The following is a 26,609-nucleotide window of genomic DNA, read 5'->3' as shown; positions in this document are numbered from 1 at the left end:
CTAGAGTCTCTGACAAGCGATAAGGAAGTGCAGGATATCTGAGCAGCAGTGGTTGCAAATGGGTCTTTAATCCCCGCATTCATCCCATATGGGAGGCAGCTGGGAGCGTCTGATAGGTCTGACAAGGCGCATACTTGATTCCATGCTGATGAAGATCGGTCCATCAAAGCTTACCCATGAAGTTTGACCACATTCATGGCAGAAGTTTCGGCAATATTGAATGCTCGCCCGTTGGTTCCTGTATCCACGGACCCAGACTCCCACTTATCCTAACACCAGCGACACTTCTGACACAGAAGGTCAGTGCACTTCCTCCACCCATAGGGGAATTTGAAGAAAAAGATCTCTACCGCAAGCAGTGGAGGCAGGTACAGAGTCTCGCCAATATCTTTTGGCATCGCTGGAGGACAGAGTATCTTCCTACCCTGCAGAGACGCAAGAAATGGCAAAGGGAAGAACGTAATCTTCGCGAGGGCGACGTCGTCATACTGAAAGAAAGTCAAGTTAGAAGAAACGAATGGCCTATGGGCATGATCATCAAAACGTTTCCAGGAGCAGATGGGAGAGTTGGAAGGTTGAGGTTAAGACAATGAGAGAGGGTTCATGCAAGACCTTCCTACGGCCTGTCTCAGAGACTGTCCTACTCTTCTCCCCAGAGACCGATTAAAGTTTACTTTCTTCAGGCTGTGTATCATTAGTGGTGGCATCCTTCAGATACCAGGCGGGAGTGTGCTGTCCTGAGGGATTGGAGGGATGTTTCTTTCTGTGGCCACTAGGTGGTGCTTTTCTGTTTGGGGATTATCGCCATTCTGCTTATCCTCTGTAACCCGTTGGCAGCCATATTTGTTTTTCCCTTGCACTTTGATAGAGAGCACATTGTGGATTCAGGTAGCCAAAGTATCTGCTATCATCCTCATCTGGGAATCACTATAGGGAGCATAGTCTGTGAGTATGGTTGTATTAAGATGCCTATGTTTGTTTGACATGGATATTTTGTACAGTTAACCAGGTTAAGTTGTGTTTTTGTTTCATCTGGTGTTTCGTATGTAATGTGTTATGTTGATAGCTTTCAGCTAGCCAAGCTAGTAGCCATGTATGTGAAATAGGCTTTAAGAAACTGGTAATACATATGGAGCATGTATGTTAAAGGGGGTTAAATGTGTTCATTATTGTCATTATTTGCTTCTTTCATTTCAGTTTTACCCCATTCTCATGCTGTTAACCTAAACGGTGGTGCTTAATAAATCCATCATACAGAGACTACAGTATGTGGAAGGAGTTGTCTGTCTGCCTAGTGAAGAAAGGGGACTCTTTAACGAGGGCAGAACAAAGTCTGAGTCTCACCTTCAGGTTTCCTGTGAACACATCGTCTCACCAGCAGAACCAGTAACACCAGCAGAACCACAACACAGACTGATCCACAGAGGAGATCACAGAGAGAACAGGAGGAGAGGTGGATGTAGGTGGAGGTGTGGATGTAGGTGGAGGTGTGGTGGTGTGTCTCTCTAAAATAAAGCAAACACAGTCATTAAGTTCTGGTCACATTGTGAATGTTGAAACCTGCAGAAACACAGACAGGTGAGTGTGTCACCTGTGACAGTGATCCAGCTGGATGGAGACTCTCCATGACCGCTGATGTCACACTTGTAGAGGCCTTCATCAGACCTGGAAACATGCTGGATGGTCATGTGACCTGTAGGCTGCTTCCTGATGAGGGAGCCATCTTTATAGAAAGCAGCTGGGAGGTTGGAGGGAGTGGTCTTTGTTTGACAGAGCAGAGTGACGTCATCTCCCTCCATCACAGGGAGGACAGGACTCTGCAGGATCACTGATCCACCTCAACACAGAGACAAACTACAGCATTTCATCCATTTACACACAGCTTCATCAACACTAACTCCACACACTCAGCTTACCAGAGACTGTGAGGTTAACCATGTTACTGATGGCACCCTCTCTGGACTCACACCAGTAAACTCCACTGTCCCATGTGAAGAATTGAATGTTGACGCAGGAAGAATTTTTTGGCTTTGCCATCTGATCTCGACACAGAAGCACCTGTGGTTTGCTTCTGTTCCTCCTCAGAGTCCATCCAGCAGAGCTGTCGTCCTCCTCACAGCTCAGAGACACAAAGTCTCCTTCAAAGAACTGAGAGCTGCTGGGACTCACAGTCAGACGAGCTGTGAGGGTTACAATGAAACATGAAGCCAAACAGGTCATATTAGTGAGCATTTATCAGGTTGAAGCTGTGACAGAAGAAGGTTACTGACCTTGGTTTGTTGTGCAGCTCAGCAGTGAGATCAGAACTAAAGAGAAATGACACTCAGGTTGGTTTGAGGTGAACACAAAGAACAACTCCACACAAACAGCTGACAGACACACAAACTCGTCTTTTATATCCTTCTATATGGTGAGGATCTTGCATTTTTCAGTTTACACTGCCTACAATCTAAAACGCAACTACCCTGATGATTATGTGCACCACACTGTGACTATATACAGAATATCAACTACCCTCCAATCTCAACATCACTGATCAGGAATTGTAACTCCTGAGTCACCACAGCAGTCTACCCCGGTAAGATGTGAATCATTTTTGTGATACAAAAAATCCAGAGTTAACCCTGAATTTACCAAGAAAAGACAAAATTCAGCTTCAGGTACTGCTAATATATTTACACCGAACTGTTTACCTTTAATATTAGGTGTTCATTTATGTTTTCATCCAAATACAAATATTTCAACAGAATTAATTTGAAATGTGACATCCTTAAAGTTGTGAAGGCTGAGGAGAGGGAGATCTGGGTATCTCTGCTTTGGCTGCAGAAGAAAATGGATGGATGGATGGATGGATGGATGGATGGACGGATGGACAGACGGATGGATGGATGTATGGATGGACGGCCATCTTTTAAGTTTCTGAAATTCTTTATTGGATGTGCCTAAAATCCAACCTAACTCTAACCCAGTTTGGTTTTATAGTAAAGTGGTGAACATCAAGCGGTTGAACCTCTTGGATGTAAAACCCAGTATAACCAGAAAGACCAAAAAGACATGAAATTTGAGTCATAGCCATTTCATGTTTCTCTAAGTGGTTTATCACCTCTAATACTGTACTGTACTGAACAATGTCAATAAAGTTGAATCCATCCATCCATGGTTCTCATGTTAATTTTTGATTGTGACTATGAATGTTTCCTTGGAGGAATAACAATTAAAATATGCTTTGTGCAAATTAATTAAAAAGTAAGCTTGAAGAGTGTTAATCTACTGATAATAGTATCTCATGAGTGTTTTAGCTGTTTTTAGTCTGCAGTTGTGGTATGGTGTTGGTTTCCTGCCCTGAACACAGACGTGTTTCAGTTCGCCACAAACAAACAAGTCAAATTTCCATCCGACACCTCAGTGAAACTAAAAGAACCACATGACGAAACAAGTCAGACCAAAGTTTATCAATCATGCAAAGAAACCAGATCACAGCTGTGGAAACAACAACTGAGTCAACGAGCATGAATGGATTAGTTTAAATAGGATTAAAGTTACTGTTGTCATAAAACATACTAACACATTTAAATGACCTTTGCTGCTCTTGCAGAAAAAAATACACTCTTAAAATTCCAGTTAAAAACATGATGTGATTGTTGAGGTGTTCAAGTTTAATTCATCCAGAAAGAGGCATGAATATAATATATATATATATATATCAGTGACGTGCAGTCAGGGGAGGCAGGTGAGGCACGGCCTCACCTGTCATCGTGGAAATATAAAATTAAAAAATAAATTAAATGGTTATATTCATTCAGTGATTTGTATTTTAAAGTTCTTTTCCATTTAACTACACCATTTTTAGATTAGTTTTTTCAAAATCGCTGAATTTTCGCATTTGCCGGTCAAATACTAAGAGACGAACGGTGAGGCACCAGCCCGGCGAGCCGCACCACGGATTGCGCAATCCGTGGTGCGGCTCAGTATAGTCATTGCCAATGACTACTAACTGTGCTGGCATGCTATGCAGTGAGACCGGATTACTTTCCCTTTGCATGTGGCTATTAAAATGTTCTAACACTTTTACTATATGAACTAAATTTCTATATTTTAGCTGGTGTATATAATGCACAGTTTTTTTTGTTTTTTTCATTAACAACTGTATGTGTGTGTAATGCATTCTTGTGTTGAGCGATCATGAAACTGCTGCGAAGAGACACTAGGTGAGGCACGCAGTTCTCGTGCCTCATGGTAGGGGGCGCTGGTGATCCCAGGGACTCTACGACTCCTCGGCGGCAAGCTACCATAAACAGTTAGCAAGGCCAGTTAGTTTTTCCTGTTGCTTGGCCTTATGTTCAACATGGAAGATTACATAACTCAACTGAAAGAATTTCTAAACTGGACTTTCAATCGAAGCAGAAGATAATAATTAAAGGAAGACCAACACCGGAGCTAAAAGGTTTGCTTCAGACTATTTAATGTTAAACAAAACAACTGTTGCCAATCAAATGGTGAATAAGCTATATGTTTGTAAATCTGATGTGATGACGTCAGTGCCTCACCAGTCACGACCCTCACCGCACGTCACTGATATATATATATATACATATATATATATATATATATATATATATATATATATATATATATATATATATATATATATATATATAAATCTTTGTAACACATGGATGGTCTGTGGTGTGAGGTGCTGGGGGAGCAGTCAGAGAGCAGCAGCTGGACGTCAGTGGTTGGACTGGTGGACTACTTCAGTGAAGAGTAGAAGACGTCTGGCTCTGGTTTAAAGTCTGAACACAAACACACACAGTTCAAACAACAGGAAACATGATTACAAGCTTTGGAGTTCAATCAAGACCTCCAACCTGCACCTCTCTGCATCACACAGTCCCAGTTCAGTTCAGACTGGTAAAGCTTCGTTGTACTGGGAATCAGGTTCACAAATAGCTTTCTTTAAATGCTGCTAAGACTTTAGCTGTGTCAAAGTCAAAGTCATGCTGCTTCCAAATTCTCCCTCTTCTCTAAAACCTAACAGAAGAGCTGTTAGACGGGCTGACATGTAGAAGCCACACAGTGCATTTCTGGATGGTGTTCTTATAACTAGGACTGCACCCAAATATTCACCTAATGAGATCTTTGTGTACTGGGTAGTATTTCAGGTTTATTTGACATGTTTGTCTGATATCACAGTGACCATTAGTGCAAAAACAATGTTCTCACATCACTTTATGTTGTTGAAAGACAATAAAAAAAACTCAAGAAAAAACAGAATTAGGCAACATTTAGATTTAATGGAAACCTAAATAATTTCACTTCTGGTCGCAGGACGTTTCATAAACCAAATTTATAGTCAATCTTACAGTCTGTCACTCGCTCACTTTAAAGAAACAGTTGATCTTTGCAGTTAGGTTTGCTGTGTTCAGTCTTAAAGAGCAGCTGTACCTCTGGACTTCTTTGGTCTGATGGTTATTTGCCCCCCCCCCCCCCCCCCCCCCCCCCCCACACACACACACACACACACACCTCTGCTGTGAAAAAACAAACAGCCAGAGAGAACAGGCTTGTGTTGGTGTGAAATGAAAGCAGATGACCACAAAGCTGCAACTTTCTTTTGACGCACACTGATGCACTTTAACACAAAGCACAAAACATGTTCTCACAGCATGAACACTATTATTAGCCACACCAGAACACACTGTGGTGAGCAGCCCCAGCTTCTTCAGGTTAACTGCAGTGAACAACAGGAAGTTGCTTCTGTGGTGTTGCATGCAGGACTTTAGAGAAGAGAAAATTAATTAAATTTGTTCTGTGTTCAGTCTGTCTTTTTATTCACTTTACATTAACAATTTCATCCTGCTAATAAATGTGTTCACCAAAACAAATGGATCTAATCTGGACTCCCTTAGAACTTAATGTTCACTTACAGCACTGCCAACAGTTGGAACTCACTTGACATTTAGACATTATAAAAGTGTGGCTGAGACTCCGTTTACATGATATCATTTCCACTGAAATTGATGTTGTTTGTTTCAGCCTTCTGTTTACATGGTGGCATTTCAGAAACGATCTGTGTTTACATGGAGACGCATGAAACGGTGAAAACGATGTAGTTCCTATGCCAGGCCACAAGTTAGCCTTGTTTTCTTTTTGCAAAGCTTGTTTATGCAAGACGTGCATGCATGGACGGACACAGTAGGAAGCGCAGCAAATTGTTCATGATTTACAAAATGGCCAATGTGAGAGGTTTTGTGTGGACCAGGTTGGATCACTGCTGCACACAACGCTGAATTACAAAATGGCAAAAACACAAGAAAAGCACAAGAAGCACTCGTGAATCTGCAAGTGCTGTTTATCAATTTGTACATGCACAGAAAACTGTGGCAGTCGCAACCAGAGTGCACATGTGTGAGATATGTACTATTTGATCTAAACAATGCTGTTTTACATACTGGGGCCTCCTACTGGTAGGATATGCTCATAACACCCCACCCAGCAGGCATCCTAATAAAGGGTCTGAGCTCAATTCAATCCAGTTCAGTTTTATTTATATTTCACCAAATCGTAATAAATATCATTATTATTGAAAGTAGCTGTACATAATCATACATCTGTAAGATGGTTATGAATGTTTTGGGGGGTTTTTTGCAAAAATTGATGAAGTCATTACTACTTACGGTTAAATACTTGACCCAACAGAGCTCTGACTCTTTGCCAGTCTGGCTTCACACTCAGCTGGGAACCACTCTAATGAGGCAGGAATCTGATGAAGCCAGTAGAACCACATCATCCACAAAAAGCAGACACAATCCTGAGGGCAGTTGGCTAGGCCTAGATATTCTTTCTGTAATAACTATACACAGAACTGGTGACACAGGGCAGCCCTGACTCTGTTCAATACCCACTGGAAATAAGTCTGATTGTGGACCAAGCTCTTGTTGTGATTTTAAAGGGACCAAATGGCTGGTAACAACAGGCCAGATACCACATACTCCAGAAGCACCTCCCACAAGATCCCCTGATGAACAAGGTTAAATGCTTTCTCTAAGTCCATCACAAACATGGACTGGTTGGGCAAACTCACATGCACACTCAAAAAAGAGCTGATCCAGCATTCCACAATCAGGATGAAACCTGAATTGTTCCTCCTGCATAGAAGGTTCTACTAACAAACCCTCTCCTCTCCAGTACCCTGGTGTAGTCCTTCCAGGGAAGGCTGAGGAGTGTGATGCTCCTGTAATTGGAACACACTGTCAGAACCCCCCTTCTCAAATGTGTGAACCACCACCCTAGTCTGCCAATCCAGAAGAACCACCCCGGAGCTCCACATGACATGCCCTAAAACATCCAAGGCCTTAAGGAACTGAGGGCAAATCAGGGTCTGGCCATCAATCACTTCCCAGTGATGAACAAGTCATTCTCCTTGTCATCAGACTCTGCTTCCACTACGGAAGGAGCGTCAGTGGGATTGAGGAGATCCCCGAAGTATTCCTTCCACTGCCCAACTATATCCTCAGTTGAAGTCAACAGCACTCCACCTGTACTATAAGTAGAGCACCACTTCCCCTTCCTGAGTCACCTGGCACTTTGTCAGACTTGTCATGGGGCTGTCCAAGAGTTCTGCTTCATGCCTCACCAAACTCCTTCCACACCTGGGTTTTGCTTCAGCTGCAGCTACATCTGTTTCTTCTGCTGCTCCCTTTTAACTGCCTTCCAAGCCCCATGGCTAACCTGCCTGATGGGAATCCTTCTTCAGCTGCATGGCTCCCTTCACCTCCAGTGTCCACCATCTGGTTTGGGGATTATCAACATGACAGGCACCCAGCCTCCCGAGGAATGCTGTTGAAGTTCTGCTGGAGGTGGGAAATGAATATCTCATGGACCAGGGCCTCTGCCAGATGCTCCCAGCATACCTCACTACATGTTAGGCCGGTCTATCTGATCTTAGTACATTTTATTGCTCATAAAACTTTAAAGAAATAGTTCAATTTTAAAGGACATACACCTTCCGTGTACCCCCCCTCCCTGAGCCTGGTGCTGATGGAGGTTTCTTCCTGTTAAAAGGTAGTTTTTCTTTCCCACTGTCACCAAATGCTGCTCATAGGGGGTTGTTTTGACTGTTGGGTTTTCTCTGTATTATTGTAGGGTCTTTACCGACAATACAAAGTGCCTTGAGGTGACTGTTTGTGATTTGGTGCTATATATATAAAACTGAGTTGATTTGAGTTGAGTTGAGTTGAGTTGAGTTGAATAGAATAGAATATTTTGATCTCGAGTCAGGACGTGGTTAGCCAAAGACTGGAAACAGCTGTCTTGACTCTGTTCAAGGCTAAAAATGTTAGCTGTAGATATTTTGTGGCTAACTTTAAAAGGACATTTCTTGAGACTCTGTTCAGAGTTAAAGACAAAAGGCAGAAGTACCTCTGGTCTTCTTTGGTCTGATGGTTTTTCTTTGGTTCTCACTGCTGAGTAGACTGTAACTGCATCACTTTCTGTACAACTCTGTGACACTGCTGTACTGTTATAACACTACAGCTATGGAAACTCAGTTTAGGCTTTCACAGTTTTATTTCCATTCTGTTGTTAGCACCTCTGCTGTGAAACAACTGACCTGAAATAACTGGTTGTTGTTTCTGTGAAAAACAAGTCAGACGGCCATGAAGGTGTTATCTTCTCTTTTTTTCTTAATGCACATTGATTACACTTTAAGTGGAGCAGATAAACCGAAGCCAAACCAGAACACACTGAGAAGCCTCATGTGCTTCATGTAACTGTAGTAAAAAACAGGAAGTTTGTGCTTTGGTTTTACATGCAAGAAGTAAATGAATCGTTACATTTCAGGACATTTAATCTGTGCAGTCATTTGTTTTTTACAACTTATAATAACAACAAATCCATTGCGCTAATAAATGTGTGGCACCAAAGCCAGATAGCAGACACATCTGGGCCTAATCTGGACTGCTTTGGAACTTATTGTTCAGTTTTGGTGCTGCCAAAAGTCTTCCTCCAAGTTACTGCTTGGTCAGTGTTACACCAAAAAGGGCACGATTGGGCTTTTTGAGAATTTGTGATACTTTTTTATAAAACAACCAACACAAAAACAACCAAAGCTCAAAGGAAACGTTACCTATGAACATGATGAACATAATTCACATTACACTTCTTAAATATCAGTCTGTTAGCATTCTAATGTTAGCATGCAGCTTAAAGCAAAGCCTCAGTGTAGAACTGAAACATGATGGAGACAAAGAAGAGCAGCTGTACCTCTCATCTTTGCTTTGGTTTTCTTGTCTTTGATGATAATTTGACCGTAAGTGACGTCTTCAGTTCTCACTGCTGAGTCGACTGCAGCTGAATCTCTGTCTGCACATTAAAACACACACAGATGACATCACTGCAGCAGCACCTATGACACAGAGAAGCTGAACATTAAAAGGTTAAATATAAAGAAACAAATTAACTTTAAAAGGTCTGTTATTTCTTTTTTTAAAGTATACCCCATCATGCACGTGTGTGTGTGTGTGTGTGTGTGCTGTTAGCTTCAGTTAACCACAGACCACAAACACAAAGTCCAGCAAACAACAACGTTCAGAAAGCTCAGGGTGAAAGTTTAAAGACAGAGGTGACATTTGATGAAGATGATCAGAAGATTCAATTCTGAAAGGTGAAGGAAACAAATATTTCTATTTAAAAAGATCAAATTATAAATGTAAACTGTTAAAAAAGGTAATTATGCTTTCTGGGTAAATGGTTACAAATTATTTATTATACATATTATGGTTACAATTTTTATATTTCTAACTTAATGCAAATTCACTCACATGCTTGATAATGTCCTTATAATCATTCATATAAATATAGTCTGAAACAATAATACTGAAGTTGATCAAAGTCTGGTCAGTCTGCAGTTTTGTGTGTTCTCATTTTATGACATTAGTCTTGTTTAATATTCAACAAACTAAAGAGAATAAAATTCTGAAGTCTGAGTCTCACCTTCAGGTTTCCTGTGAACACATCGTCTCAGCAGCAGAACCAGTAACACCAGTAGAACCACAACACAGACTGATACAACAGAGGAGATCACAGAGAGAACAGCAGGAGGTGTGGATGTAGGTGGAGGTGTGGATGTAGGTGGAGGTGTGGTGGTGGGTCTCTCTAAAATAAAGCAAACACAGTCATTAAGTTCTGGTCACATTGTGAATGTTGAAACCTGCAGAAACACAGACAGGTGAGTGTGTCACCTGTGACAGTGATCCAGCTGGATGGAGACTCTCCATGACCGCTGATGTCACACTTGTAGAGGCCTTCATCAGACCTGGAAACATGCTGGATGGTCATGTGACCTGTAGGCTGCTTCCTGATGAGGGAGCCATCTTTATAGAAAGCAGCTGGGAGGTTGGAGGGAGTGGTCTTTGTTTGACAGAGCAGAGTGACGTCATCTCCCTCCATCACAGGGAGGACAGGACTCTGCAGGATCACTGATCCACCTCAACACAGAGACAAACTACAGCATTTCATCCATTTACACACAGCTTCATCAACACTAACTCCACACACTCAGCTTACCAGAGACTGTGAGATTAACCATGTTACTGATGGCACCCTCTCTGGACTCCCACCAGTAAACTCCACTGTCCAGTGGCAATACATTGTTGTTGCAGGAAGAACCAGACCATCTTCCCCACCCATCTCCACAATGAGTCCTCTGTCGTTTGCTTGTGTTCCTCCTCAGAGTCCATCCAGCAGAGCTGTCGTCCTCCTCACAGCTCAGAGACACAAAGTCTCCTTTAAAGAACTGAGAGCTGCTGGGACTCACAGTCAGACGAGCTGTGAGGGTTACAATGAAACATGAAGCCAAACAGGTCATATTAGTGAGCATTGATCAGGTTGAAGCTGTGACAGAAGAAGGTTACTGACCTTGGTTTGTTGTGCAGCTCAGCAGTGAGATCAGAACTAAAGAGAAATGACACTCAGGTTGGTTTGAGGTGAACACAAAGAACAACTCCACACAAACAGCTGACAGACACACAAACTCGTCTCTCTCTGATAGATCTGCTCATTTTAGAGTTGATGCAGCAAAAAGTTTGGACAACAGTCTCTCCTGTTCAGTGTCACAGTAAAGTCATGTGTCCTCTGTGCAGCTGTGTTCATGTAATCAGTGAATGATTTGAGCTTTTCACTGCCTGCTGTGTTTCCTGGACTCCTGAGCAAAGATAAAGAGTCAGTTCAGACCTGCAGTTGGTCCTCATGGTGTTTGAACTTGAATTCAGCCTGATTAGTTTTTCATGTCTTCTCCTCCATCATCAGTTATCAGGAGAGCAGACAGTCAAAGGTCAATAATTCAAACAAACACAGAGATTCTACTTACAGAGCAGACACAGCACAGATGTTTCCTTCATCGTCCTTCTCACTCATTTGAGCTTTTTTTCATTTCTCTCACTGACACCAAGTAAAGCCCCGCCCTCTTCCTCTGAGCACCAGCTTTACTATTGGTGCAGAGGTGTGTGTGTGTGTGTGTGTGTGTGTGTGTGTGTGTGTGTGTGTGTGTGTGTGTGTGTGTGTGTGTGTGTGTGGACGTCCCCCTCAGTGAGAGAGGCAGATATGAGCTGAAACACAGGAATCAAACCAAACTGCTGTTAATGAAGCAATGAAGAATTTATTGTGAAAGATTGTTGCATATAAAGTGCTTTTAAATAAGGCTACATTACATGCAAATACATAACAAAGTGCACCTAATCTGATCTGTTTTTGTAGAGTGTGCACTACTGAACTAAATAAGATGAGATTTTAATGTAACTTCAAGCTGCAGTATGTAACTTTTATAAAAGTATGTTTTTTACATATTTATTAAAACTGTCACCATATCGTGACACAGTGACAGTTTGGTGGGACATGATTTGGCAAAGTCTCAAGAATCAGAGGTTTACTGTTAATCTATTGGCATGATTTGTTCTTTCAATAACCATATACAGTATATGTGTACTAATACTACTATATATTCAATGAATGATCATTCAGACTCAGTATCTTAAACAATCAAACCACAATAGTCTGCTAAAGCACAACAGGAAACTGAATCAATAATAACATAATGTTCTGTACCATATCAGTGTCCGGAGATGACTGTGGTATGAAGCACTGCGACACTGATGCTGGCTTTTCTGACCTCTGACCTTTCTGCAGCGGTGCTCCCCTGACCCATGCTGCCTTATATCAGACAGCCCGCCGTGTGCCCTCAACATACTCGCCGACAATTGTTACAGTTTGCCTCAAACTCATCCCCACTGACGCTGTTCAGCCGTGGATGTGCGTCTGTCCACTCACGTCTGTATCTTTGTATACGTTTTCATTTCTGGTGACGTCGTGGCGGACATTGTTAAAAGGTGCAGGTGTGTGACGTCTGTCGCTAGGAAACGGTGACAGCAGTGCCATTCACGACAATTTTGCTGCCTTAGTATTTCCTGTATTTTATTCTGTGCTTAATTGTTACAGTTAGTGTTTATGTGTGTGTGTGACAGACAATACAGGACGCAACATTTATTTGCCAAAAAAAGGACGATTCCGTATTTTACGGTACAGCTGGCAGCTCTACCTCTAACCTTACCCAAACAATGACCTCTGAACTCTAGACTAGCAGCCAAAAAGCCAACAGCTGCTAAACATCTGTCTGCCTCCAACATCCAGCAGGTCATCCACACAACACACAAAGAAACATCAGCAACCAGGAAGCAGCTTCACCTCTGATCACAGACACACTCAGCTCTGAGCACTCACCTGGGTAATAAACTCTCAGGAAGATGATGTGAGTTCACCAGGTGGTGATCAGTTGACAGCTCGGCTCCTCCCTTCACCCGAGTGTCCAGAACATACGGCCGCAGATCTGATGATATGATTACGAAATCGATCATCGACCTGCGACCTAGGGTGTCCTGGTGCCATGTGCACTTATGGACATCCTTATGTTCAAACATGGTGTTCATTATGGACAAACTGTGGTTTGCACAGAAGTCCAATAACAAAACACCATTCAGGTCCAGTCACGCGCCTGCAGGTCTCACTGTCATTGCCCACATGAGCGTTGAAGCCTCCCAGCAGAACAATGGAGTCACCAGATAGAGCCCCCTCGAGCACCCCACCTGAGACATGCTTTTACATGTAAACAGGCTGCAGTTCAGCTGGAGGCTGGACACTAGTACAAACCATGTAAATCCTGACCCTTTGGATCTTTATGCTTGTTGTAGATCACTAAGCTAACAACAGCAACAAGAAGCACAGCAGAGACTGACAGACCAACTATCAGTCCAGCAGATCCTCCATCCTTCTCTCCTTCCCTCCTTCCTCCTTCCCTCCATCCTCTGTGGTTCCTCCTCCTGGACCTGCAGGTAGAAACAGGTGTGAGGTGTCAGCTGTCAGGTAGGTGATGAGTGAAGAACAGAACAGAATCCATTTCCTCTTCAAACTGCTGTCAGACATTATCTACTGCACTCTGATCACATCACTCAGACCAGCTGCTTTCTACAAAGTCTCATCAACAACATCTTTAGAAACAAACATCAACAACCAGGAAGCAGCTTCACCTCTGATCACAGACACACTGAACTCTGCTCACTCACCTGGAGGAGCAACAACTCTCAGGTAGATGATGCTAATATTATATATTATCTATTAATATTATCTACAGCAAACAGGCAGCTGCTGTGTCACATGTGCAGCTTCCACAGAAGCATGTCCTGATAAAAGTGAACACACTGACACACACACCACACGTCTTTGTCTCGGTCACATCTGGATTACAGATGTTCAGTTCACACAGTCTCCTTCACACGCACAGACAAACTGAATGAGTATGAAAAGATTTCTGTGGCACTTCTTACTTCCAAATCTCACCTGCAGAGACAAACACAGAGATGCAGACACACAGCGAAGTGCAGCAGAGCGACGCCGTCACAGCAGACATTTCTCTCTGTGCACCTCTTAGTTTGCTCTGAACTCTGAGTCTGCTGGTCTTTGGAGTTAGTAACAGACCCCGAGCTTAAAATCTGATGACATGAGAGCAAATTTAAGCTTTAAAGCAGAAAGTGAGTGACTGGGAAAAGACGTCCGTCGCATTAGAGTGACAGTGGGATTCCACGCTGGAAAGAACCAGAATCATAAATGCATGAGTCATCATGAAAGGGATGAAACCAACAACCACTGACTGTTTCATTTCAAACATGTAAATAAGAATAAAATGAAAATAAGGATTGAAAATGCTCAAAGAAGAGTTTTTTCTGCGTTTGTTTCCTTCATACATGATAGTGAAGACAGACAGGAAAGTGGTGAGGGGGGGGTGACACGCAGCAAAATACCACGAGATACACTGTTGCCTGTTCACCCACTGAGCTGGACCGGTGCCTTCAGAATGACTTCAGTGTATAAAAATGTGTTTGGTGCTTTGGAGGAGGAAACATTTGAGCTGCTGAACAGAGGACGCTGCAACCTGAGTTTAAAGCCTTTTGAAAGAAGTGCTGATGTAGGCGGGTGTTTCTCCTGTTCTGTCATCCCTAATTAGAAACAGATGTGCTGAGAGACATCTGGAATGTTTTTCATCATCAAACCACAAGTTCAGACTTGAGTGTCTGACAGGCAGCAGTCTAAAAAAAAAGATGTTAACACAACAAGCAGGTCTCGGGTCACTTACTGTAATTCAGGAGAATCTGGAGTATCTGCTCCTCGTCATGATGCAAAAAAGGAACAAACTGATGAGTCGATGCTTTTTTTGAATCAGTCCAAAACACCTGTGAGTGTTAAATGAATTCATGTAAACAAAAGTAGGTAGCTCATCACTCCTGTGTATAAGGAACGTCACCAAATTCTGAAAGTATTTCCTCCCAAACTGCAGTGACTTAAAGCTTTGCCTCTTATAAAGTTCTCTGTCTGTGTTATGATGCTCGAGTTCTGTCTTCAGGACTTTGCTGCTGCGTTTCCTGCTGTGTGACGCAGTGACGCACTGTCAGCTCACCTGTGCAGGTCTCCCTCTGCAGCTTTTCCATTTCCATCCCACCGAGCTGCTCTTTTCCCCGCACAATGTGGTCGGCCTGTTTGGAAAATCCCTGTTTTCCACTTTTCATTTGGGGGTCATTCAGCTTAAATGTCACTGTAAAAAGTGCTGACTGATGTTTTTATCTGCTGATCACTGATCAATGTGTCATTGACAACAGGGAAAACAGGTTAGGGCACAGGGCGTGGCCTTCGCTGCAGCTTTTGCAGTGCATAGTGGGATTTGTAATATAAGTGGTGGAGCGCTAGTTACCTGCGATTTATTAATAATAACTATATAAAATCATATAAAATTATATGGCAGGCCGGATGATCCCCGCAGGTCTTGAGTCTGACACATGATTTAATCACTGATGGATCATGGTGGACACAAACCAAGCAAAGATTTATGGACTTATTTTCAATATAACACATTTAAAAGGAAAACTGAATGATTTTCCAAGAAGACGGCGGGAACTGTGGATTAAAACTTGGTGTAAAAAACAGCACAAACCTTAGGCAGCACCTGAAGGCTCAGCACCCTGATATTTTACACTAGTTAAAGCCTGTTGTATGGTGTCTGTTTTTATATATAATGTACAATTTAACTGCCTTGCAGACAAGGTCACGTTAAGCATGTGTTCCTCATCCATTGCTGATATTTTGGGCACATGTATGTTCACTGCACTTTAGCAAACTGTGAGAAATAAAGCCTCAATCTCCAAAGTAAGAATGTTTTTTTACTGTGTTTTTGGACTAATTGACTCCACTGTTACCACTGATTATTCAAATTAATTTGTAAAGACTAATATTTTCTTCTTTTTTTCCCACTAAAGCTGACTAAAATTATTTGAGTTTTTGTCGACTAAAACTGGACTAAAACTATCACATTTAGAAATGACTAAAACTGAGAAGCATTTTCATCCAAAAGACTAAAACTAAAACTAAAATGGTTGACAAAAACAACAATGTTCTTCACCCTCTACACACATGACTGCACCCCCATACACACCAGCAACTGCATTATAAAGTTTGCAGATGACACCACCGTGGTGAGGCTCATCTTGGGGGGGATGAGTCGGCATCCCGGGATGAGGTGCAGCAGCTGTCAGGGTGGTGCAATGGGAACAATTTGATCCTGAACACCACTAAGACAAAGGAGATGGTAGTAGACTTTAGGAGGACAACACATCACTCAGCCGCTGGTCTCAGACTTCAGGTTCCTGGCAGTGCACCTGGAGGACCTCACCTGGAGTATCAACACCACCAGCGCCGTCAAAAAGGCCCAGCAGAGACTGCATTTCCTGAGGGTTCTCAGGAGCAACCACCTGATCCAAAATCTGCTGGTGTCCTTCTACCGTTGCTCTGTAGAGAGCATCTTTACCTACTGTCTGTGCGTGTGGTTCAACAGCTGCACAGCAGCAGACAGAAAAACACTCCAGCGAGTCATCAACACTGCTCAACAGATCACAGGCTGCCCCCCTCCCTCCCTCCAGGAACTGTTCAAACCCGCTGCCAGAGGAGGGCACAGAACATCCTCCAGGACCCCTCACACCCTGGACATTCCCGGTTTCAGTTGGTGCCATCAGGTAGATGCTTCAGGACAATGAAGGCCAGAACAAACAGACTGAGGAACAGCTCTCCCGCCAGAACTATCACTGAAATGCACTGTACTGTCCAGTGGAAAGTAATGTGGGGGGGTGGTGTGTGTGTGTGACTTTTCTTGTCTAATTTAACTTTAATTATTACATATTATGTATTCTGGTTTTATATGTTATCACTATACTTATGATTTAGTGTTTCTTGAGGCACCGGGAAGGACTGCACCTTTAATCTCGCTGTGAAACTTGAGTGTACAATGACAATAAAGATTCTATTCAAACACTGAAGTGCTGCAGGTTCAGGAGCCCGAGAGACCCAGAGAAAGGTCAAATATTCCATTGCATCGTTCGCTCATCCTGAATCAAGTGTCTGTGATCACAGGCAGTGAGTCTTTCACTGTTTCACTGTAGGAGCAGCAGAGTGCATGAATGAGTGCACAGGTGTGTGTTTGGGGCTGCTGTGTTATAGGCACACAGATGAAAATGTCCTGTGCACGTTAATCGTCCTGAACTGCTTAGATCTGCTGAGCTGCTGCAGAGGAACAGGGCAGCCAGCCGTGTGGATGTAACTCATTTCTTTGCCACACGGTGTCGCTGCTGTGCTTTAACCTGTCACGTGCTAACTGAGGCCTGCAGAGGCTGAGATGGAGCTCTCTGGGTTTGTGCAGTTTGCAGTCTGACCTTGGGGTGAATTTGTGGGGATTTCCACCCCTTTGAAAATCAGCAGCTACAGTATCTTAAATTATTTGTGAATTATCTCTGTCTCAGTAGAATGACCTTATGACCCTTCCTGGACTGAGATCATCGCTGACTCTCGCTCTGTGTGCCTCACAGAGGTGCTCACACTGGCTGCACATTTTCTCCTGATGTTTAAACTGTGTTTAAACTGTGTTTAAACATCATTTTAAACTGATGTTTAAAATGTGAGTTTTGTTTGTCACAGTCTGGGTTCAGGTTCACAGAGTATTCAGCCCCCCCCCCCCCCCCCCTCCTTCACTTTCTTGTTATGCTGCATCCTGATGCTTCCATATTAGGGTTTAATATTTTTCCCGAAAATGACATGAATCAAATCCCGGGAAATGACGAGCCATCCCGGGAAAAAGTTTTTTTTTTTTTTTATTTTAATTAGGCCTTCTGTAGCCTGTGTCGGCCTTAACCTATTCTGATATTGTAGAGGTAGCTTTCCAGCTATGTCCTGTTATGCCCAGTAGGGGGCAACGTTGGCTTGATTAATGCAATAAAACCTACATCTCGGCATTCGAGTGCTCGAGCTATGCCGTGTTGTATCGTTCCTCAACACTCCCTTAACAAATATAATTAGAATATTCCTCCATTGTACATGGAATTATACCAAGATATTTTACAATTGCTGGTGCAAAACAAAACAGTTCATCTCCACAGCATTGATAAAGACTCAGCCACGCTGTCCTGGTGACATCTGTTGCACTATATCTCCACCAGTGGAACGCTGTAATAGTCATTGAAAAGTTAACTACCGTACTACACTATAATATGACATAACACAGGGCCTTGAGTAATGCACTACGACTTGGTCATTGCCATTCTGGCAACAGCAAATTTATAACGCCGTGTTTAAGGGTTAAAGTAGGTTCGCTGTGAATCGTCTTTTGAAAAACTGGCCAATCCTTATAGCCTAAAAAATATACATTTTACTCAACTCCATTTAAAAAGCGAAATATTTTAAAGCAATCTATTTCATGATAATTTCTTCACACATTAGGCCCGTATCCTAATTCATGATTGTTAGTAAGCGGCTGCAAACGAGGAAAAGAAACACTCGAAGTTAAACAGATATTTCTTTATTGTTCAGGGCAGGCACATTTTATAGGCTATATAATGCAATATAACAATATTTTTTTTTTTTTTTTTTTTTTTTTTTTTTTTTTTTTAGACTGTCATGTCTGGCATCTTTCACAATCGGAATGATGATCCGAATGCACTGATGTACCAAACATATTTGCTTTGACAAGAACAGCTCTATATGTTTCCTATAGGCTCTTCTTGTTAATGTTTGCAATTTTATTTTTATTTATTTATCTTTTTATTTAGTTATTCATGCCAAGTCTGACAGGCAACAAAGAAGGGGCAAGAACAAGAGGTGGGGGGGAGAAAAGGGGGGGGGGGAGAAAAGGAAGAAAGGAGATAGAAAAAAAATAAAAAAATAAAAAAATAAAAGGGGTTGATATACTCACACACACACACACACACACACACATCCATACACACACCAATATGCACCTACATATACACACACACACACACACACACACACACACACACACAAGTTTATTGTTTGTAGTAATGTGTGTGTATGCGCCTTTGTCATGCAATGTATTCGATAATGAGGGCGAGAAACTGCAACCATGCCCCCCGCGATCCAGAGGCAGATAGGGAAGGACCCAGGGGACCCAGGCCATCCACAGCACAGGAGCTCAGAAGACTTGGGGCCACACATCCCGATGGCAACCGCGTACACTCCCCAGAAGAGGAAGGAGGGAGGCTACAGACGGAACCCCCCCAATCCAGGGGCTAGAGTCCAGAGAGCCAGAGACGACGGGCAGCCCACCCCCCCCGGCAGGCCGGCACCCCCAGCACGAGCCAGGCATGCGGCCCCCGAGGCCCCAAGCGCCCGAGAGCAGCCCGACACCCGGCAGAGCCCCCCCACGCGCCAAAGAGGCCCAAGCCACCCCCAGGTCACGGCCGCCAAGGGAGCAGGCCAAAAACCATGCCGAGACATCCGGCCACACATCCCGGGACCCACGGGCACCCACACCCCAGGGGAGGCAGTGACGACCAGTGGGGAGCAGCGTGGAGCGGTAGGGAGGGGTAACTCCCACCCTCCGTGTCCCACAGGTGCCAAGGCTTGGCAAGCCACCAACCCAGGCCCAGCTGTCCACACACACACACTCTCACAAGCACGCACGTACACACACACACACACGTACCAGTCATTCCCTCATGTACACACACGCACATACACACGCACGCACATTCGCATGCACCAGTCACACACTCATGCATACACACTCACACTCACACGCACATACACACACACACACGTACCAGTCGTTCCCTCATGTACACACACGCACATACACACGCACGCACATTCGCATGCACCAGTCACACACTCATGCATACGCACATGTAACATACATGGACACCTAATGTGGGAGAGCGGGTACCAGCACCAAGCCAGCGGCAACCCAGGGAAGCAGCCAACCCAGCCCCGAACAATGAGCCAGTCCCCATCCCAGGCGGGGTGCATGGAACTGGGGTGTGAGAAGGCCCGCCCGCCCCCTCCTCCCACTCAGCGTGTTGGGGGGGTGATGTGAATGTATGTACTGAGAAGAATGTGTATGGCTGTGTGAAAACTACAGTGCTTTTAAAATTGGAGGGACAGATGTAATATGAGCACTGAATAACAGCGCCCATCCACACTGTCCCCCCAAGGCCCTCAATGTCTAAAATGTAAATAAAATTGAGGTGCAGGCAGCAGTGAACAGACAAGTGGGGCCACCTCAGCAGTGCCACCCACTAACCACTGTGTGACACACCTGCCCCCCAAGGCCCTATATGTACTATGATGTGTTGTGAGCTGTATAATGCAATTAAAAAAGGAGGAGTGGGACATCACGCAGCACAGCGAGCAGAGCCGAGGTGATGGCCCTACTCACTGCAGCACGAGCCCCCCACCCCCGAGAACCTATGTGTGCATAATGTGATGTTAAACTGAGTGGGAGGAGGGGAGGGGCCAGGATAAATATGACCGGGAGGCAGAGGACTACCCTCCGGAGGAAGAGAGCCAGCTAGCTACTGGCTCACTAGGCACCCCAGTTCCCTACACCCCCCCGCCGCCCAGGGAAGGCAGGTCCAGGGCGTGAAGTGACCGCACCCCCAGGACGCCACCGTACTCCAGGCCGGCACCCACTGCCCCCACTGCAAACAGGACACAACACACACCCCACATGCATACAAAGGACAACAAATATCGCACACACACACACACGCACGTACGCACACATACACACGCACGCACACACACGCACACACACACAGACACACACCCCCACATACATACTCACACATACACACACACGCACACAGTGGTCCTGAGTCAGAACCAACCGGCCCCGTGTGGGGCAACTGCTGCTCCCTCACCTGAGCGCCCCACCACCCCATGGGGGAGGGCACCCAGAATCCCGGAATGCCAGCCAGACACCCCGACACAGCCAACCCACCCCACACGGCGGCGCGCCCAAGGGGGCACAGACCCCTCCAGCGCAGGGAGGGGCCCAGCCAGGAAACGGGCAACCCCGGGCACCAGGGCCCCGACCCCCGCACCCCGGCCCCCACAGAGGAAGCCGGCCACCCGGACGGGGCCAGCACCGCCACCACGGGACCCCGAGCCCCACACCCCACGACCATAAGAGCACCATCCAAGTCCCCACCACCAACAACCAGGGCCCGGACACAGAAACCACAAAACGGTAGCCACCGCCTCCAGGCCAGAGCCATCAGACACCCAGGCCCCCCCGGCCCACCCCCAGCCACCTACCGGGTGCGCCATGAAACTAGACCACAGCTCGTCACCCCCATCATGCGATGGAGCTGATCAGTGGGGACCAGAGAGATTCAAATTTTGCCAGTTGATTTTTAGAGGTGGCAGACATTCTTTCCAGACTAATGTGGTCTAAAAGTAGATTCTTATAGTGAGTAACGCATAAATCATTTTTTGATTTCCAATTCATGAGGATAGTTTTCTTAGCGATGCATAAGGTAGTAAGAACTATGTGTGATATATTTGTTTCCATGTTTAATTCACTTAAATCACCTAGAATGCACAGTTTTGGTGATGTTGGGATATCGCAATTAAAACATGTGGATAATTCCTCACATATCCTCTGCCAGAACCTCTGAACAGGTGTACAAGACCAAACTGCATGCATATAGTTTTCAGTATGGTTGCCTGAACAGTGGGTGCATATATTTGTGTCTCTGAGGCCCATTTGGAACATCCTGTGTCCTGTATAATGTATTCTATGGAGAGTTTTGTATTGTATAAGTTGTAAATTCGGACTTTTAGTCATTTTGAAAGTGTTTAAACATATCTGTGTCCAGAAGTTTTCCTCTGGGTTAATGGAAAGATCTCGCTCCCATTTTGTAGTTGGGAGGGATATTGAATCATTAATTTTTAATAATAACTTATATATTTTTGATAATAATTTAGGGGTATAAAGATTTAGAAAGTCTGTTACCAGTACAGGGGTTTCTAATTTTAAATTATTTAAATTAAACCTTGCCTGTATGATAGACCTCAACTGCTGGTATTCGAGAAATTTGCTATTGCTAATTTCATATTTGGAAATAAGTTCTTCAAATGAAATAAAGGTCCCATCGTGAATAACATGTTCTAAATTCTTTATTCCTTTCACTTGCCATGTTGAGAAGTTCAGTACTGTCTTTTTCTGACATATATCTGGATTGTTCCAAATGGGTGTCAGTTCACATGGGATAAGTGAAGACTTTGTTATCTTTAAGAATTCCCACCAGGCTGTCAGAGAGGTGTTTATGTTAAGACTTTTAAAACCGCTATGATGTTTAATACTGACGCTAATGAAAGGTAAGTCAGAGATTTTCACTTTTCCACAGAGTGTTTGTTCTAAATCCAGCCATGGGCTGTCTAAAGGGCTTGATTTGATCCATCTTGAAATATACTGTAATCTATTGGCTAAGAAATAGTGATAAAAGTTTGGGAGTTCTAGACCACCACTGCATTTTAGCTTTTGTAAAGTTTTTAAACTTATTCTTGAGGTTTTATTTTTCCACAAAAATTTTGAAATGTTTGAGTCCAGAGATTTAAACCAGGCAACAGAAGGTTTATTAGGGATCAGTGAAAACAAATAATTGATTTTAGGCAAAATCATCATTTTTACTGTGGCAACTCTCCCCATGATAGATATAGGTAGAGAGTTCCAACGTGTGAGATCATCCTCTACTGTTTTTAATAGAGGAATATGATTCAACCGTACCAGGTCTGACAGCCTGGGGGAAAAATTAACACCTAAATATTTAATATTGCCAGATTGTAGTGAGGTGGTCGTGGTGTTCTGAAAATTACAATTTAGAGGTAAAACGTTTGATTTACTTCAATTGATGGAGTAGTCTGATATAGATGAGAACTTATCTATAAGTGTGATTGTTTTTAGAAGAGAAGTTTGTGAGTTCTCAAGGAAAAGTAATACATCATCAGCATAAAGGCTTATCTTATGGTCTGTGTTTTCTGTTTGAATTCCTTTAATATCTACATTTTGTCGGATTGTTGCTGCTAGTGGTTCAATGAAAATGACAAAGAGTGAAGGAGAAAGTGGGCAGCCCTGTCTGGTGCCTCTCTGCAGACTGAAGCTTTGGGAAATAAGATCATTTGTTCTAACACGTGCATTTGGAGAGCTGTATAATGTTCTGATCCAGTTTTTGAAGGATGAACCAAATCCAAATTTGTGTAGAACTGCTAACAGAAATTTCCAATTTACCCTATCAAATGCCTTCTCTGCATCTAAAGAGACAACTGTGGTTTCTAATTTATTAATAGAACAGTAATCTATTATATTTATCAGTCTGCGTGTATTATTGGCAGAGTGCCGACCCTTGATAAAACCTGTTTGGTCTGGATGTATAATAGATGGAGTGATTTTTTCTAACCTTCTGGCAAGGACTTTGCAAATTATTTTAAGGTCTACATTAATCAGAGAGATTGGCCTGTAGCTGTACGGGAGTGTGGAGTCTTTGCCTGGTTTAAGAAGTAAACCAATGTTAGCAGAGTTCATGTTTGGGGAGACCACGTGATTGCTCTGAATTTGAGCCACCATTCTGAGTAAAGAGGGTCTTAGTACAGACCAAAATTCTTTATAAAACTCTGCTGGAAAACCATCTGGGCCTGGGGCTTTATTATTTGGGAGATGCTGTATTGCTTCGTAAAATTCAGATGATGAAAGAGGCGAATCAAGAGTCGCGGCCTGTTCATCATTTAGTTTAGGTAGATTAATGTTATTAAGATATTCTTCAATTTCAGCATCAGATGGATTAATCTGCGATGAGTATAAGGCTTCATAGAAGTCTCTAAAAGAGTTATTTATTTGTTGTGGGTCGTGGGTAATATTACCAGTTGAGTCTTTAATAGAATAAATGGCTGTTTTTTCTTTATTTAGTTTTAACTGGTTAGCCAAAAATTTTCCAGATTTATTTCCATGTTCGAAGTTTTCTAAACGCAACCTCTGCAACATGAATTGTGTCCTTTTATCAATTATTTCATTTAACTCCAGTTTTAGTTTCCTCATGTTGTTAATTATATGTTCTTGTGGTGAAGCAGCATAGGCAGTTTCTAAAGATTTAATTTTCTGTTCTAATTCTAACACAAGTGCTTTTTCTTTATTTTTCTTATGCGAGCAGTAAGATATTATTTTGCCCCTCATTACTGCTTTTCCTGCTTCCCAAAGAACACATGGTGATATTCCAGGTTGATCATTATTTTCTAAATATGCTGACCACTCCTTTTTGAAATAATTAATGAAATCTTGTTCTTTAAGTAATGATGTATTAAATCTCCAGTTCCTGATTGGTGGTGTGACTCTTTTCTGTGTCAGAGACATAGACACCGGTGCATGATCACTGATAGTGATAGGGTGAATCTGAGTGTCTGTGATATCCATCATCATGGAGCTGCTAACTAAAAAGTAATCTAAGCGGGAGTGAGACTTGTGTACTGGTGAGAAAAAACTATAATCTCTCAGAGTGGGGTGATGTGAACGCCAAGCATCACAAAGACCAAAATCCTTCATGTACTGTTTAAGAATGTCTGCAGACTGCCAGTTCCTCTGACTCACTGCTGTACTGAGCCTGTCAATATCTGCATTAAGTACCAGGTTGAAGTCTCCTCCTATTATAAGTGTGGTGTCAGAGTGATCGGACAGTAAAGTGAAGAAGGTATGAAAGAAGGAGGGGTCATCAACATTTGGCACATATATACTAGCAATGCATAAATCTATATTTTGAATAGTTAAATTGAGTATTATAAATCTACCTTCTGGGTCTGATGTAGTATTTCTAATGATGCAGTTTATCTTTTTGTTAATCAATATGGCTACACCTCTTTGTTTGGAGTTGTAGCAGGCTGAGTACATGTGAGGGAACTGTGGAGAGGAGAGTGTGTGCGCAGATGTTCTGGACACATGTGTCTCCTGTAGAAACACAACGTCAGCCTGTAAATCATTTAACCGATTAATAATTTTCACTCTCTTTTCCCTTGAACCAACTCTGCATACATTCCATGAGACAAACTTGAGTGTGCTCATGTTTAGATTAACAGGTGAAGTGTTGTGTGTTTACTAAAGATGTGTGCGCGCGTCCTCGCATGTGTCCTCCATGACCTTGTGTGCGCATGTGTACGCGTCCTGAATGACTGTGTTTCCTGTATGGCAGTGTGTGTGCTGTATGTCCGTGTGGCAAACATGTTGGGTGCAAAAAAAGAAGAAGAAAAAGGAGTGTAAAGTGAGAGAGAAATGAAACAGTGCAAACACCAAAGAGCCAAGCATAAAAAAAGAAAAAAAAACAACATGATAACAAAACAAAGAGCTGTGCATTAATTGTTATATACAGACCTGTAGACCGGCCGCAGTTTAAGTTTATCTCTTATCTAATCAATTACATGCTTTAAATTAACATGAAGTTGCTCCTAATAAAGCCATGGGGTAACCTCCCGGTCCCTGTACAGCTGACCGTTAACATAAAGCTTATCTACAGCTACCGTAGCTCTGACGCCCTCAGTGATGTATTTCTTCCTTATTGTAAATAATACTCGCCTCCGATCGAGAATCTCTTTTGGAAATTGTTCGTTAACACTATAGTTTGTTCCACGCAGCTCTCTGCCCCGACTCCTGACCTGCTCTTTTTGCTTGTAATGTTCAAATTTAGCTACAATTGGCCGAGGCCGTTTGTTATCGGGCTTCTTACCTCCGAGCCGGTGAACACGATGGAAAGTTTTATTTTTTACCGCTTCACTCGGGAGTTTCAGCTGATGCTGGAGGAATTCGCGAACCGAGGCTTCGGCATCCTCCTCTGCTTGTTCTGGGATCCCGGAGAAGACGAGGTTGTCCCGCATGCTCCGAGCCTGGATGTCCAGAATGGTCTCCCTCATTTTCTTGTTTTCCCCGGTCAGCTGTGTCATCCCATCGGTGAGTTGTTTCACGGTATCCCTCAGCGGTTGGTTCTCGACAGCAAGCGACGCCACCTGCTCTTGGCTAAACTCCAACGACACCCTCAGTTGTTGGAATTCCTTGTGTAGAACCTCCACCAAGGCAAGTCGGGCATCTAGGCTAGTTAGCTTCTTGTCGATGGAGTCCAGGACATCAGTGAAGCTTTTCTCTGGGGATAATGTGGATGTGCTTGTTGAGCACTCGGAACGAGTGCGTTTAGAAGTTGGTGTGGCCGTGGTAGCAGGATTTTTTTGTGGTTTGCCCGTCACGAAGTTGACAAAGCACTCGTCGACGTAGCTCTCCAGGCTGTACAATGTTTCCTCGTCCAGTTTGTTATATTGAAAGAATTAATAGGCAGAGGTTAGTATTAGGAATAATTCTATTTTGGTATAAATATATTGGTTTGATTTACCTGAGTTGCACCGGTTTGTTTACTATACCGCCATATTACTTACGCACAGCTCTCGCGTGATCTCAGCAGTGACGCATCTCACAGACGTCAGCAGTGACAACAATATATATAACAATAACAATATATAATAATATAAAATTATATAATACAAAATACCTTAGGGTAAACACATTGCCTACGATTTCAACAAATTAAAGAGGAAAAAAGCACAACTGTGTAATACCTCTATTAAAACGCTTGAGATGAAGGCTGAAGCCTTAAACGGAGGCTGAACGTGCCTGAAATGAAGAGTAATGCTTTTCGCAT

The 26,609-nt window shown here is 43.3% G+C and overlaps 1 protein-coding gene across 1 annotated transcript; it reads right to left on the bottom strand.

Moving 5' to 3' along the window:
• Positions 1-1,784: 1,784 nt before the first annotated feature.
• LOC115776542 (uncharacterized) lies at positions 1,785-26,337 on the bottom strand (the record flags this gene model as incomplete). Its single annotated transcript, XM_030724257.1, has 10 exons — positions 26,327-26,337; positions 25,650-26,197; positions 10,918-11,052; positions 10,567-10,827; positions 10,242-10,487; positions 9,994-10,155; positions 9,265-9,363; positions 2,271-2,306; positions 1,917-2,180; positions 1,785-1,837 (listed from the first exon to the last, which is right to left on the bottom strand). Coding segments are annotated over exons 1-10 (1,815 nt in total), but the record flags the coding sequence as incomplete, so codon positions are not given.
• Positions 26,338-26,609: the final 272 nt, after the last annotated feature.

The sequence above is a fragment of the Archocentrus centrarchus genome, unplaced genomic scaffold, assembly GCF_007364275.1.
Source record: "Archocentrus centrarchus isolate MPI-CPG fArcCen1 unplaced genomic scaffold, fArcCen1 scaffold_33_ctg1, whole genome shotgun sequence".
NCBI lineage: Eukaryota > Metazoa > Chordata > Actinopteri > Cichliformes > Cichlidae > Archocentrus > Archocentrus centrarchus.
Note: the sequence above shows the minus strand (reverse complement) of the source record. Positions and strands in the feature narration are given on the sequence as shown.